Source organism: Salvia splendens, chromosome 17 (assembly GCF_004379255.2).
Source record: "Salvia splendens isolate huo1 chromosome 17, SspV2, whole genome shotgun sequence".
NCBI lineage: Eukaryota > Viridiplantae > Streptophyta > Magnoliopsida > Lamiales > Lamiaceae > Salvia > Salvia splendens.
Genome location: NC_056048.1, coordinates 5,778,523 through 5,792,881, shown reverse-complemented (window position 1 = coordinate 5,792,881; position 14,359 = coordinate 5,778,523). Strand labels below are relative to the sequence as shown.

The 14,359-nt window shown below is 38.1% G+C and overlaps 3 protein-coding genes across 3 annotated transcripts; 2 read left to right on the top strand and 1 right to left on the bottom strand.

Annotated features, from left to right (window-relative positions):
* The first annotated feature begins 704 nt into the window (after positions 1–704).
* Positions 705–2,201, top strand: LOC121774218. Its single transcript, XM_042171130.1, has 3 exons — positions 705–779; positions 825–1,580; positions 1,662–2,201. The coding sequence occupies exons 1-3, from the start codon at positions 705–707 to the stop codon at positions 2,199–2,201; spliced, it is 1,371 nt and encodes a 456-aa protein (XP_042027064.1).
* A 1,966-nt stretch (positions 2,202–4,167) lies between these two features.
* On the top strand, positions 4,168–4,798 carry LOC121773439 (60S ribosomal protein L26-1-like). The gene has a single exon (XM_042170296.1). It carries the CDS (start codon positions 4,226–4,228, stop codon positions 4,664–4,666), a length of 441 nt encoding a protein of 146 aa, XP_042026230.1. The 5' UTR covers positions 4,168–4,225; the 3' UTR covers positions 4,667–4,798.
* A 5,555-nt stretch (positions 4,799–10,353) lies between these two features.
* LOC121775336 (mitochondrial outer membrane protein porin 2-like) lies at positions 10,354–13,119 on the bottom strand. Its single transcript, XM_042172413.1, has 6 exons — positions 12,941–13,119; positions 12,770–12,837; positions 11,535–11,645; positions 11,365–11,451; positions 11,067–11,275; positions 10,354–10,951 (listed from the first exon to the last, which is right to left on the bottom strand). The coding sequence occupies exons 1-6, from the start codon at positions 12,987–12,989 to the stop codon at positions 10,645–10,647; spliced, it is 831 nt and encodes a 276-aa protein (XP_042028347.1). The 5' UTR covers positions 12,990–13,119; the 3' UTR covers positions 10,354–10,644.
* Between the last annotated feature and the right edge of the window lie 1,240 nt (positions 13,120–14,359).

Below are 14,359 nucleotides of genomic sequence, written 5' to 3'. Positions count from 1 at the left end.
AACACTAAGAACTTAAATATATATGCATCTAATCATTTTTATAATTTATAATTTTAAGTATTATTTAATAATAGAATAATTAATTGCGCTATTGACTATTAAATGAGTAAATTCAATCGAAAAGCTAATATTTATATTAGTGTTTGTATATAAAAAAATTCTCCATTTTGAGGTAAGCCAATTCAAATACTTTTATATTATGCAATTTTGAAGAAAATTATTAAATGACTTAATTATAATTCCCCAAAGTTATTGAAAGCCAGTATTAAAATAGTTAATTTGCTTTCATTTGACTTTCCTTTCAATAATGAAACGGTTACACTACACAACTATTAATTTAATTTCCTCTTATTTGAACTAAGGGTATACTAGGTCATATATAAATTATTCTTATGTCAAAAAAACATAGGGGCATTATGTCATAGAGACATTATGTCTCTAAATCACTACCCAAAAATTAAACATCCATTTACAACAGCTAACTGAAGCAGATTGCACAGAACCTCAAATTCAAAAGTTGGAGGCAAAAATTAAAGGAGGGAATTTCAAGCATCAAATTTCATTGCATGGAGGGAATTTGTACAAAGTCCACCAACTCCTATAAATACATTCATTTCTACTCCTCCTACTTTCAACAACCAAAACAAAAAACATAAAGTTATTTACTGTTGAAAACACCCTCAGAAAATCTTCATCACTGGGCAATGGAATGTCAGGAGGTCAGAGAGTTGGACCATGATCAGGAGCAGCAGGAGCAAGGGCAAAGTGGATGGCAGCGGGTTTCATTAACCTTGACCGCCCAATAAAAAAACCTCATTGCGCAGTTTCTTCTACAGCGAAGTAAGGCTGGAGTGCTGCCAAGAGGTTCATTTACTGAGGCAGCCAAGAGATTTGGCATCCATAAAAGGACAACATTAAGAATTTGGAAGGTCAGCAAGCAGCAAATGGACAGATGGGAACCTGTTATAATGAGGAACAGAGCATCAGGTTATCAACACAAAGATAAACTTATGCTAGATGAAGAAAAGTTTAGAAACCTGTCTATGCTTGAGAGATCAACCATAAGGAAGGTTGCTTCTAAGATAGAAGTAAGCAAGTCAACAATTGGTAGATTCATTAAGAGTAGACAGTTAAAACCGCATACAAGTGCTATCAAGCCTACATTGACTGAAGCCAACAAACTTGCAAGGATGAAATGGTGTCTTTCTCATATTCAGCCAACATTAGAAGAAGGTAAACTTCTTTACCATTCAATGCACAACATAGTTCATATTGATGAGAAATGGTTCTACATGACAAAGACATCAGACAGATATTACCTTTTGCCGGATGGGGATGTGCCGTATAGGTCCTGTAAGTCCAAGAGATTCATCACTAAAGTGATGTTCATGGCTGCTGTCAGTAGGCCACTGTTTGGTAGTGATGGGGAAACCATATTTGATGGTAAAATAGGCTTATTCCTGTTCACAGAGGAAGTACCAGCCCAAAGAAGTTCTAAGAACAGGCCAAATGGGATAATTGAGACCAAGCCTATTCAATCCATCAACAAGGAAGTCATGACAACCTGTCTTCTAAACCAGGTAGGCCAATTTTTTGTTGTTATTAAAGCTATCAGACATGATTAATGTCATCATTTAGTCTCATACACATATCCCTCACAGATTATACCAACAATCAAGGCCAAATGGCCAGCCAATGCAAGCAAGAAGATTTTCATCCAACAAGATAATGCCAAACCTCACCTAAGAGCTGCTGATCAACCGTTTGAATCACTTGCTAGTACTGATGGTTTTGAATTCCATCTAATTAGCCAACCACCCAACTGCCCAGACACAAATGTGTTAGATCTAGGGTATTTTAGGGCAATACAATCACTTCAAGATGACAAAATTGCCACCAATGTAGATGACTTGCTGAGGAATGTGTTTACCTCATTTGAAGAACTCTCACCACAAACACTCAATAGAGTATTTATCACACTACAAAGCTGTCTGACAGCAATACTACAAGTGCATGGGAAGAATGACTACAACATCTCTCACTTAAACAAGGACAGATTGCAAAGAACAGGAGGGCTGCCCTTACAACTTCAAGTTGAAGAGGGTTTGGTAAGAGAGAGTTTGGAGTACCTAAAGCTGCCTGAAAACAACACTGGAGACACCTACGACATAGGGCATCTTAACCATGTTTTAGGGTACTAGACATAATAGTAGGGGATGGAGTTTACATTATAAGCACAAACATATGTTTGTGTTTAAGATGTAAACTCTTTTTTTGTGCATATGTTGCATTTTTTGTTATTGCCATCAGAAAAATTTTATCACATGGCATCAGCCTCCAAACCCTTCATAGGGGGTGGCTTACTAAGCTAGATAGGTTGCATTTTGTGTAAACATCATCACTGTACATGTAATTCAGTAATTAGTGATTATAGGTTGTATTATCACTTGAAATCAGCCTCCAAACCCTACAAGGGGGTGGCTTCATTAAGAGTACTCAGAAAAGCTTCATCACAGGGACATAGGGACAACACATTACACTTACAACAGCCTCCACACCATACACATGGGTGGCTGAGCTTTCCCTCAGAAAAGCTTCATCACAGGGAAGTCAGAGGACACTTACAACAGCTATAGTAATGCCTCAGTATCAGATAAACATTCATCATCAATTCCCACTGATACAATTTCACATAAACATTCATAATCAATTCCCACTGATACAATTTCACATAAACATTCATAATCAATTCCCACTGCCATCATTTCACATAAACATTCATCATCAATTACCACTGCCAGCAATATCACATAAATATGGAGCAATAACACATAAACATCGAGTACATCAGAAATACAGTAGGTGGCATCAGAAATCAGAAGCCTCCAAACCCTAACAAAGGGGGTGGCTTTCAATCAGAAAGATACTCACAAATTAGAGGACATCCTTGAGGCAAGGAAACATGATTAGTAGCATTGCTTTTTCATTGTCGGAGTACTCTCTCTTTGGCTCAACCGCGGCCATGCCTTCCTCAATTTCATCCAAACCAATGGAAGGTGTTTCGCTTTCCCCCCCGAAGAACAGGACATGAAGGCGGCTTCGGCTCCGACCAATCAAACGGCTGTGACGGAGCCTGAGTTTCAGATCCGTCCATTAATGGGGACGGAGGTAGAATTTCAGAACCATAGACGCCCTCGGACGAAGCCTGAGTTTCAGATCCGTCGAAATCCTTAGCCGGAGCTTCAGTTTGAGATCCGTTGAGAGCGTCGGACGGATCTTCGGTTTCACCATCGAGAGGGTCGGACGGATCTTCGGTTTCACCATCGAGAGGGTCGGACGGATCTTCGGTTTCAGAGCCGTAAAAGAACCAGTCGGGGGGTGTCGGGCCTTCAGCCCCGTCGTCGCCTACGAACGGTGGAACACCGTGAATGACGGAACGACTACCGATTTCGTCGTTCTCTACCCAGTCCATCGGTGTTTCAGGGACAATACTGTCCATATTCGGAAGGAGGCGGATGGGGAGAGTGAGTGAGGCGGAGGGGGAGAGTGAGTGACGGCGGAGAGTGAATGAGAGAGAGTGAAGTAGATAGAGTGAATCGAGAGTGAGAGATGGGTTGACCAAACCCTAATGGATTTCAATTTCCATTTTTTTAAATTTACAGTAATGGCAGTTTTTGTAAATATTGCTAAACATCAGGGATAATTTTGATATCCAGAAATGGTAAGTTGGAAGAGTGACTCTTATTCGGGGACGGCCCGAAATGGAAAAGAGTGACTCAAATTGGGGACGGAGGGAGTATTTCTCAAGAATTGAACTATAATTGTTTGCGCAAGCGTACGCATAAATGAATAATAGTATTCATTTTTCATGTGAGGATCTAGAGAGTTTGCTTGAGCTTTATAATTTTGAACTATTACTTTTAATAAAACTATCAATAATCATTGATAATTACAATAAACTACTATCACAAAATTAAGTTTTGATGTTTATTTATTGAAAGTTTGATGTTTATTTACTGTAGGAAAAATTATGTTTGATGTTAGAAATTACGAATAACAAGTTATGCCATCTATTTCATTCCTACCAAAATTGAAGAGCCTAATTAATAATACGGCCCATCAGAAGAGCCCAAAAATGGAGCCACTGTGTATATCTATATGCAAGTAAACTGCGTAACCCTAATCCTCAAAAAAGAAAAATCCGAATTCCTCTCCGGCGGCGAAAATGAAATACAACCCACGAGTCTCTTCCTCCCGCCGCAAGAGCCGGAAGGCTCACTTCACGGCGCCTTCCAGCGTCCGCCGCGTGCTGATGAGCGCGCCCCTCTCCGGCGACCTCCGCTCCAAGTACAACGCGCGGTCGATGCCGGTGCGCAAGGACGACGAGGTGCAGGTGGTCCGCGGCACCTACAAGGGGCGCGAGGGCAAGGTGGTGCAGGTGTACCGCAAGAAGTGGGTGATCCACATCGAGCGCATCACGCGCGAGAAGGTGAACGGATCCACCGTCAATGTTGGAATCCACCCCTCCAAGGTCGTCATCACCAAGCTCCGTCTCGATAAGGACCGCAAGTCGCTCCTCGATCGCAAGGCTAAGGGACGCGCTGTTGCTGACAAGGATAAGGGCACCAAGTTCACGGCTGAGGACATTATGCAGACCATCGATTGATAGGTTTCCGTTTATTTTAAGCTTTTTTGTTTAATTTTGTTGTGTTGGTTAAACACAGGCCAGTCGAACTACGGATGGTTGCTTTATTTTCTTGTTGTTTGAATACAATGCTCATACTGTTTCCTGAGTGTATTATTGTGTTGTTTGGGTTTTTATTTGGTGATTTTGTTATGCATAAATGGATAGGGCAAGTCTTAGGATAGGTTTTTATTTGAAGAAATGGCGACCTTTGTTTGTTTAAAATTGGGTAATGTGATTTTTGTTTGTGTAAAATTGGGTTATGTGATTTTTGTTTGTGTAAAATTGGGTGATGTCTTGATTCTTTTCTATAGTACTACTATGTTTACAAATTACAACTTGATAATTTTCGGAATCCTCAAACTGTAAACAAATTTGAACACAAATTTCACTTGTATACTTTACTATACTAGACATACAATTAGCAACCCCCATTGATTTGGAGTAAATTTAGTGTAGTTACTTCACTTGGTTGTATGTCATGGGATTTTAGGAAATGATAGAGCAATAATTAGTACTGTAATATTATTTCTAGTATTTTTTAAAATGAAAATGTGTCATCAAATTTGGACAGAATCTTTACTTTTTCATACCATTACGTATCTTAATTTCTTGTCACTCAAATGCCTCGTGGTTACTCTTTTTTTTATGGACTAAGGGCATCCACGGTAAGGCGGACACTTTCAATAGTCCCGGCATTTTTTTGTCCATAACTCCAGTTTATTTATCCGCGCTCATTAAAAAAATTATCCGCAGCTATAGTGGACACTTTTTTAGCCTCTTTTCATTTTATTTCTTTTTTATTTATTTTAATTCAATTATAATTAAAATTATCGGACTATACGTAATTAGAAAAAAATGGCTACAGTTAAATAAATTAAAATTAAACACTAAATTTTTGTCGTATTAAATTATTGAAAAAATTATATAATGAAAATTTAATCAATAGAAAATCACAATATTCTTCACGCTGCGCCACCTCCCCTATGTGCCCAAACTTCTTCAATCAAATCGTCCTGGAGTGTGGTATGTGCTACATGCCCAAACTTCTTCAATCAAATCAGCCTGGAGTGTGGTATGTGTTGTGCTTCTGCGCATATCACTGAAACGTTGGAGCAAATATTCATTACTATGTGGTACACCCATCTGTATCGGCACGGAGGCAACACCGTGACTTGTACTTCCGCCATCTTCCGGTGCCCAGCGCTTGTAACAAATCCTTCATCTTCTATTATCATATTGTGCAATATGATACATGTTAACATAATATTCGCGACATCATCTTCGTGCCAAACTTGTGCCGGGCACCGTATAATGGCCCATCGCGCTTGGAGCACACCAAAAGCTCGCTCAACATCCTTCCTAGCAGCCTCTTGTTTTCGCACAAAATATTATTTCTGCGGTCCAACCGGTTGACGAATTGTCTTGACGAATACGGGCCACCGAAGATATATCCCATCTGCCAAATAGTATCCCCTGCGGTACTGCGTTCTGTTGGCTACGAAGCTGATTTCTGGACCCCTCCCCCCCGGCACTCATCATTGAAGAGAGGCGATGACTGAAGAACATTGATGTCGGTGTTCGAACCTGCAATACCGAAATACGCATGCCAGATCCGCAAACGGTAGTCAGCAACGGCTTCCAGAATCATCGATGGACCTTTGCTTTTGAAACCAGTAGTGAACTGGCCTTTCTACGCCACCGGGCAGTTTTTCCACTCTCAATGCAAGCAATCGATGCTTCCTAACATCCCTGGGAAACCGTGAACCGAACCGTGCATATCTAGCAGTCTTTGGCACTCATCAGAGGTGGGCTTTCGTAGGAACTGCGGACCAAATATTTCTCAGAGGTGGGCTTTCGTTAGGCTAGTTGTCGGAACAATTCTATTTTTGTTCTAGCCCACTAATGGAATTATATTTTAATGAGGAAGATTAGATTTATTCCGAATGGGGGAGTGACGCACAAGGGTTATGCGTCGTTATTAATGAAACGCACAACCCTTATGCGTCTTTGGTTAATGACGCACAAGGGTTATACGTCGTTTAAAGACGCATAAGCATTATGCGTCTTACCCTAATGACGTATAACCCATATGTGTCACGCTGGTAAGCATTCCCGCCTGTCACGCGGGTGACCCGGGTTCGATCCCCGGCAACGACGCATTTTTTTAAACGAATTATTCTAAACATTTGTTTTTGGCAAATAGATACAGACGATCAATCATAAAAATTGTGATATATTTTTCGTGAATGGAAGGATTAATAGGAGAACTAAAATCCGCTTACGAACGGTTAAGAAGAGGCTTTACAACTAAGTCTAAGTTCCTTAATTGATTACTACAAAATATTTTTCTAGTTTGCAATGTTAGAATATTTAATAAATATTGTAAATAGTATCATCTCATATAAATTAGCTAGAAAACAAATTCATCTTGATCAACAATGATCTAAAACGCCATTTTATGAGTAGAATTGCTTTTTATAGAGATGAGATCTTTTCTCTCATTTTTACAACTGTTGATAATATTATCATCGGACTTCATATGATATACCTAAAACATTATCATGAGAAAAACTGGTGTGACTAATTTTATTTTTCATCTTAAAGAATGAGGTAGAACATATAAGAATAATTAAAATGTAGTAACAAAATTTCTATATATTCTCATACCTCATTTTTTATAATATATTCAATTACAATAAAAAGCACACCCCCACAATTCAAACTCAAGAAAACAAAAGCATTACATTATACCATAATTACTACTATGTGTTATCTTTAATAAAAAACTGTTGGAAAATATTTGTTCACTATATTCACATATAAAAAAAGGTGAAGAGTAGTTAAATATGATTAAAAATTTATACTTTCTTTTTCTTATCCACTTTTGTAAGATAAATTTTGCATGAAAGAAAAAAAAAGAAACAAAGCATTACATTATACCGTCTGTTTGGAGACTGAAATCCATGGCTTTTGATCCTCTGTTCATCATCTCCATCCCACAAAGTTAAACGATCATCACTTTCACATTCACGAAATACTATTTTAGGTGGCAAAATCATCTCCTCTCCACCACCTCTTCTCAGCACTTGCTTAAAATATCTTGCAAAGACCCTACAATTATCTTCCAACAAACCCTCATATCCCCTCTCCAGCTCCTTCAGCTCCTTGTTAGTAGAAGATAGATACAACCCCATACGTCTTCATTTGCATTTTCTTTAATACGCCAAATCAGGGTGGAATATCAATACGAAGTCATTATACAAATGAAATTATTTGAGAATGTTTGTAACAAAAGAAGCTTATGCTAAGTGTCTATCAAATTCGTAAAATAATTCCAATTAACTTCTTTAATTAATTCTTTTATAAGAGTAATATCTATTTTCCAAAAACAAATGTTTAGAATAACTCATTTTTATCAAATACTAATCACTTAAAAAAATGCGCCGTTGCTGGGGATCGCACCCGGGTCACCCGCACGACAGGCGGGAATGCTTACCAGCGTGACGCATAAGGGTTATGCGTCATTAGGGTAAGACGCATAATGCTTATGCGTCTTTGAACGACGCATAACCCTTGTGCGTCATTAACCAAAGACGCATAAGGGTTGTGCGTTTCATTAATAACGACGCATAGCCCTTGTGCGTCACTCCCCCATTCGGAATAAATTTAATCTCCTTCATTAAAATGGGACTCCATTAGTGGGCTAGAACAAAAATAGAAAGAACTCATAGTTGTCTCACCCATCTGTAGGTATTCGTCGAACATATCAGCCGGTCCGGCATAGGCAAGATGCCTAATTGCAGCGGTGCATTTCTGAAAAGTAGACAGCCCGATCCGGCCAGTGCAGTCACTCCGGAGGGTGAGCACCGGTACCGCTCCGCCAAATTCGTCGCTATATGGTTGAAGAGCCATTGTGACATTCTGAATCGCCGACGGAAAATCTCGGGTGCATAACGAGGGTTATCCACAAAGTAGTCCGCCATTAGACGCTGGTGCGCTCCACTATGGTCTTGTTGGATGCTCCGACGACGAGTAATCGCACGAGGGATCGCGGCCTCCGCCAATTCCACCGTGCGCGCCACATCCTCTTCGTTGGTTTGGTTCTGCACCTCTTGAATCAGAGAATTTCACGCGTCATTCCACAAATCGTCCATTTTTAATACCAATTGAATCCACAAATTTTAGTGAGAGAAAGTATGAGTGAAGAGTTGGAATGGTGTGAAAATAATGAAGGGAATGAGGTGTATTTATAGGTAAATTAAATTGAATTTATAAAAAAATGAAAAAAAAAATTCGTCCGCCCCAATCCTCCGCGCCGCACACCGCCGCGCTATAGGCCGGCGTGCCTATCGGCGCGGCGCATCTCCCTCGGCGCGTCCTCGCACTCTTCTCGCCGGAGGGCCTTCCGCCCCAAAAATTGCGTCCGCCTCGGGGCGGACGCTACCCGCACTATAGTTAGCCGGGGCGACGGCGGCATGGGGGCTGCCGGCGCGCCGCCCCTATAGTGGATGCCCTAACGCATCTCAAAATTGCTACTGATTTTTCATTTTGATCCGCGGCCATAAATGGTAAGCCCTCATGTTTTACTAACTCATTTCACTCATAAATCTAATACTTCATTCCTCCAATTAAAGATAACCCATTTTTCTTTTTGGGGCCGCCCCTATAGTGGATGCCCTAACGCATCTCAAAATTGCTACCGATTTTTCATTTTGATCCGCGACCATAAATTGTAAACCCTCATGTTTTACTAACTCATTTCACTCATAAATCTAATACTTCTTCCGTCCAATTAAAGATGACCCATTTTTCTTTTTGGTTTGTCCCAACCAAGGTGATCCATTACTAAAAATGGAAACACTTTTCTCTCTACTTTATTCCATCTCTCTTACTTTACTCTCTCTACTTCACACAAAATAAAGTTGCATAAATTCTCGTACCGCCCAAGGAATGGATCATCTTCCTTGGGAGGAGGGCGTACTCCATATACAAGTGAGACCTCATATTCTTCTAACTTTTTCGTATCGAAAAGAAATAAGACTCCTATTGATGGATGAAGTGAGTAGACTCCTATTGGTGAACAGACGGAGTAGTTTTTAATTTACAGAAATGCTTAATCTTGTTTACTCCATATGATAGAGCATCAAAATACATGATATTTACTTTTTGTGAGCTCTAATGTATATCACCATCTTTGATAATGGTTCAGTTGAAGCCAATACAATGCAACATTGGATCAAAAAAGCAACATTGGATCAAAAAAACATAACACCGCTTGGTCTTCTCCTTCCCAAAGTCCCTGTTGTTAGATTAGAAAAGCATAAATACTGTATAACCTAACCAAAAGTCTAGTACTTACAATATAATGACTACATAGATTATCTACCTATATGGCTATATGGTTCAACTTCAACGTGAGAGCAAAAACCTTGAAAGAGGCTTTAGGAAAAGTAGAACAATGAAACTTAAAGATTGATGAATGTAAAAATGAAATTACATCAGCATTCTTTCGCAATAAGCATACTCCCATTTGCACCATCTTTTTTTCTCAGTTCTGAATCCTGATAGTATAAAAGAAGTTGCAGAATAGGAAATTACACAGAACAATAGATGATGAAAGCATCGTAGTTGCCACAACCTCTCCAGATCATGGACACATAAAGAGATACTCAAACGCATGAAACCGTGCTTCATTCTCTCTTCGTAAAACGAGCCAAAATAGTTAAATGTAAAGAATATTTTCTGATGTCAAAAAGCCTAAATAGACAGAGACACAGTAGGCGGTTCAAAACCCACAAAACATCATAGAACTTCCCCGTGCATCAATGCATGATGATATGTCAACTGCAGGGAACAATAAATTTCTGATACTAGTACTTATTTGGAAACCTACTTGGAAACTTTTTCCGATGCAACAGGAACAGCATTCAAATGCAAGATGCTTAATCTAGGAGCTTTCAAGGCTTCAGAGCGAGCGATACGCCAAATTTGGGAGTCTTGTCCAAGGACTTAGTGTCAAATTCACTGGATATGGTCACGAGAGATTTGCGAATGACCTGATGCTGCAAAGTAGCAGCTAGTGTACCATGATTATCAAGCTTCACTTTCACTTGTGTCAGGCTGTCAACAGCGCAAGATCCTCCCACTGTAAATGTGTTCTGATTTGTGGAGAATTTTCGGGTGATTTCTCCCACAGCAGCACTCCTCTTCAATTCATCAAGGTAGTGTATGTATGATGCCTTAATGGTATCTCCTTTATCACCCCTACATGGACAAGGGAAAGGGGCACTTTTAAGCTTTAAGAGAAAAGGTGCAAACTATGTGATTAACTGATTATCAAGTAGGGTTGTTATAGACATCAATGCATGTAACAGCTTACAGAATTACTGAAGCAGATGAATCCGGCTTTGTCACGGTGATTCCAGCCGTGTATTTTATCAACTTTCCAGAAGTGGTTTCATAACCTGCCTCTGCACCCAAAGCAAAGGTGGGAGTACCAAGGGTGACAGAGAAATCAAGTGGAGGAGTTTGGTTCAGACCAACAGCTGCAGTGAGGGATGCATGAGGATGGAAGTACTGAAATTCTAGCTGCGGAAGGAAATAGAGAATATATAAATACAAAGAAACACCCGAAAGTCAACTACTCAGAAAAAAATAAAAAATGGGGACTGCAGCACCTTTCCGGACTCATAATTGGGATATTTCAGGTTCGCAATGGTCTTTGATGAAGGAATAATATCAGCAACAGTGAAAGTGGCTGAGATCTTCAGAAAGTAAATGAGAGATAAGAGCAAGTTGCAATGAAGCAGGAATATATATGTGAATGTAATAAATTAACATCACATACATTTGAATCAGTATCAACTTTCAGATCTGTAGAAGTATTCTTATATGCGTACTGAGCTGCCACATCACCAGATGAATAACCTCCCTTTTTCACTGTGGATGTTGTGAGGGCCTGAATTGAGAAAGTATAATAGAAATTACATTTTCACATATGAAACAGAGAATTCACATGAGAGTAAATGACAATGTAATGCACAACAAACTAAAAGATATCTTGACAGTTGAGCATAGCCATATCAACAAACAGAGTGCAACAAACACCAAATAACAATTGGAGAGCTGCATAATCAGACCAAGAGACATATAGTCACAAACTACTAATAATTCATATGTTGTTGTTAAAACTCTCACAAGCAAAGGCAAAACCAATACAAGTAGGCATTCATAAGGTGAAAACATCTAGGGGCATTTAGGAGAGGATAACAATATATAATAACAATAAAATAACTATATGAGCTTCAGCTATTCTCAATTGGAAGCTCAATTATCTGCTCTCATGTATCTAGGTCCCAAGCAAACTATAGACATCTCAAATAAGCATTAGTGGAAACATATTGAAAATATACAATACTAAATGCACCTGATAGTAAATGCAAGAGTTTCAGCCAGATAAACATACAATACTATTGGAGTCAATTAACAAAAAGAGTTTCAAAACCACTATTGGAGTCAATTAACAAAAAGAGTTTCAAAACCAGAGGGGCGTCATACGAAATTATAAACTTAAGAAATCATATTACAACATCCTATCTTTAATCCTTTATGAAGCAAAAGTCAGAAATGAAGAGGAAAGATGGCTGCTCATAAATAATGAAACCTGAATGTGTAATAAATAATGCCAGGGCAAGTTATGCTTTTAAACTAAAAGGTGCGGCCTCATTCAAACTCTTAGAGCCAAGTCAGATTTAAATAGAAAGAGAAGAAACTCATGTAAAATTAGTGAGCTTAATTGTCTAACAAAATATCCACAGTAATCTATTTAGAATGATTTTAGCACAGATACAACATATCACCAGTTCATCGTGATAAGCCAAGAATGCAAACATTAGAAATTTAGAGGAGGTCACTGACAGCAGAACCAATCCCGTTATTAATTCTAATCTATCATGTTATTCCTACAAAAGCGAATGCTACACATAAGAGTTGAAAGTCGAAACCCTAAATTACAAACAGGCAATTGATAAGATTCCCAAATCAACCGAATCAAACAGAAACAAAGGCTGTATGAAATCGTACCAATCCAGATTCACTGTAGGTGGAGACGGAGAATTTGTGATCAGAGAGATAATCTCTAGTCAGCAGATCTACAAATATAAGATTAAAAAAATATGACATAACTATTTTGAAGGAAAAATAAGTAATCGAGTATGAAAATAAGGCAAAATGGCGGATCCACGATGAATTGACCTTTGGCTTTCTTGCCGATATCTGTAAAGAGTCCCGGTCCCTTGCTCATTTTCAGTTCTTCTCAATTTATTCCACAGATTAGAGAAGTGACAGCGAAAAGTGAGAAGAGAAGATGAGGGGAGAGAGAAGTGAGAGATTTGGAGTCGGAGGGCTTTTTCAGTGGTGATAGGGTAGTGTCGAGGAATTTTTCGAAATGATTTTCATGGGACAATCCTGACCGTTGATTAAAATGTCGACAGTTGAAGGGTTGATCTCGTCACGGGGAGGTTGGATTCATTTAACGTTCCATTATTCTCTAATCATTTTAATATCAGTCTCAATTCAATCATAATTCCATTTAAGACGTAAGCATATCTATTTAATGTAAACATTTGTAAATGGTAACGCACTCATGTAGTCTCAATTTTTAAAGATGCAAATCTTATTCAATTTTTCTTATTTATTCATTTTTAACAGTGATTTCGGCCTCATATTCCAGCTCTGTCATTGTAAATATAAAAACGATTGTGCATCGGCTTCGGTGACTTCATACCTAAGTTCGTAGAAAATCTATATCGAGACACAAGGGAGAATTTATCAGAAAACAGAAAAATTAAAAATAAAGATAAAAATTTATAGTAGAAAAAAAAGGAAAATGTGAAGGTGTGAAAAATGAAGTGAGATTTGAGAATTGGAGTATTTGTATATGAGAATTAAAAAATGATAGTTTAATACACTAGCTATTGGGTTGTTTATTTATTTATTTTAATTCTAAATTTTCAAATTATTAGACTGAACTCAATTGTAAGCTAGCTGCAACTGGCACGCTCATCACTGTGGAACGTTGTGTTGTAGTATTGAGCACACTGCTACGCATGCTCTAAACCACGAGTTTCTAAAAGAAAATTATAAGTGGAAAAAAGTTACTAAGAGTGGTAGTAATTTTGAAAGTGGTTTGGGATTATACATCAAATAACTAAAGGACATAAAGTACAATCAAAATACATCGCTATTAAACATTCAAATGAATCGAATATCTTCACTAGACTTGTGGGATCTTAGCTTAGTTAGTTCTTATTGTTGGTGTGAATTATTCTGATATACTTTAGTCCATATAATTTAAAAAATAATGAAACTTTAGATTGCCACAACTGATATTCAGTCACAACAAAAAATTAGAATTTTTAAAATTATTAATAATATACATTTCTGACAATTAATTATAAACTAGTATCACACTCGTGCGATGCACAATCCATATTATTTTAATCATACTTATTTCATTATGCAAAATGATTTTATGAAATGAAAAACAATATCATAAATGTTTGAAATAAAAATATTATTATAAAATATAAAATGAAACAATTTTTGAAATAATAAATGGACTAATATTGATTAGATAATTTAGAAAAAAAAGTGCATATTTTTAATATAATC

Excerpts from the sequence above, each read along its gene's own strand:
- LOC121773439 (XM_042170296.1), top strand. The coding sequence starts at position 4,226 with ATGAAATACAACCCACGAGTCTCTTCCTCCCGCCGCAAGAGCCGGAAG.
- LOC121775336 (XM_042172413.1), bottom strand. The coding sequence starts at position 12,989 with ATGAGCAAGGGACCGGGACTCTTTACAGATATCGGCAAGAAAGCCAAA. Across the intron at positions 11,276-11,364 it reads CCAATTATGAGTCCGGAAAG|CTAGAATTTCAGTACTTCCA; the intron begins GTGCTGCAGTCC and ends TTCCTTCCGCAG. Across the intron at positions 10,952-11,066 it reads TCATCTGCTTCAGTAATTCT|GGGTGATAAAGGAGATACCA; the intron begins GTAAGCTGTTAC and ends TTGTCCATGTAG.
- LOC121774218 (XM_042171130.1), top strand. The coding sequence starts at position 705 with ATGGAATGTCAGGAGGTCAGAGAGTTGGACCATGATCAGGAGCAGCAG. Across the intron at positions 780-824 it reads GGCAAAGTGGATGGCAGCGG|TTTCTTCTACAGCGAAGTAA; the intron begins GTTTCATTAACC and ends CTCATTGCGCAG. Across the intron at positions 1,581-1,661 it reads CAACCTGTCTTCTAAACCAG|ATTATACCAACAATCAAGGC; the intron begins GTAGGCCAATTT and ends TATCCCTCACAG.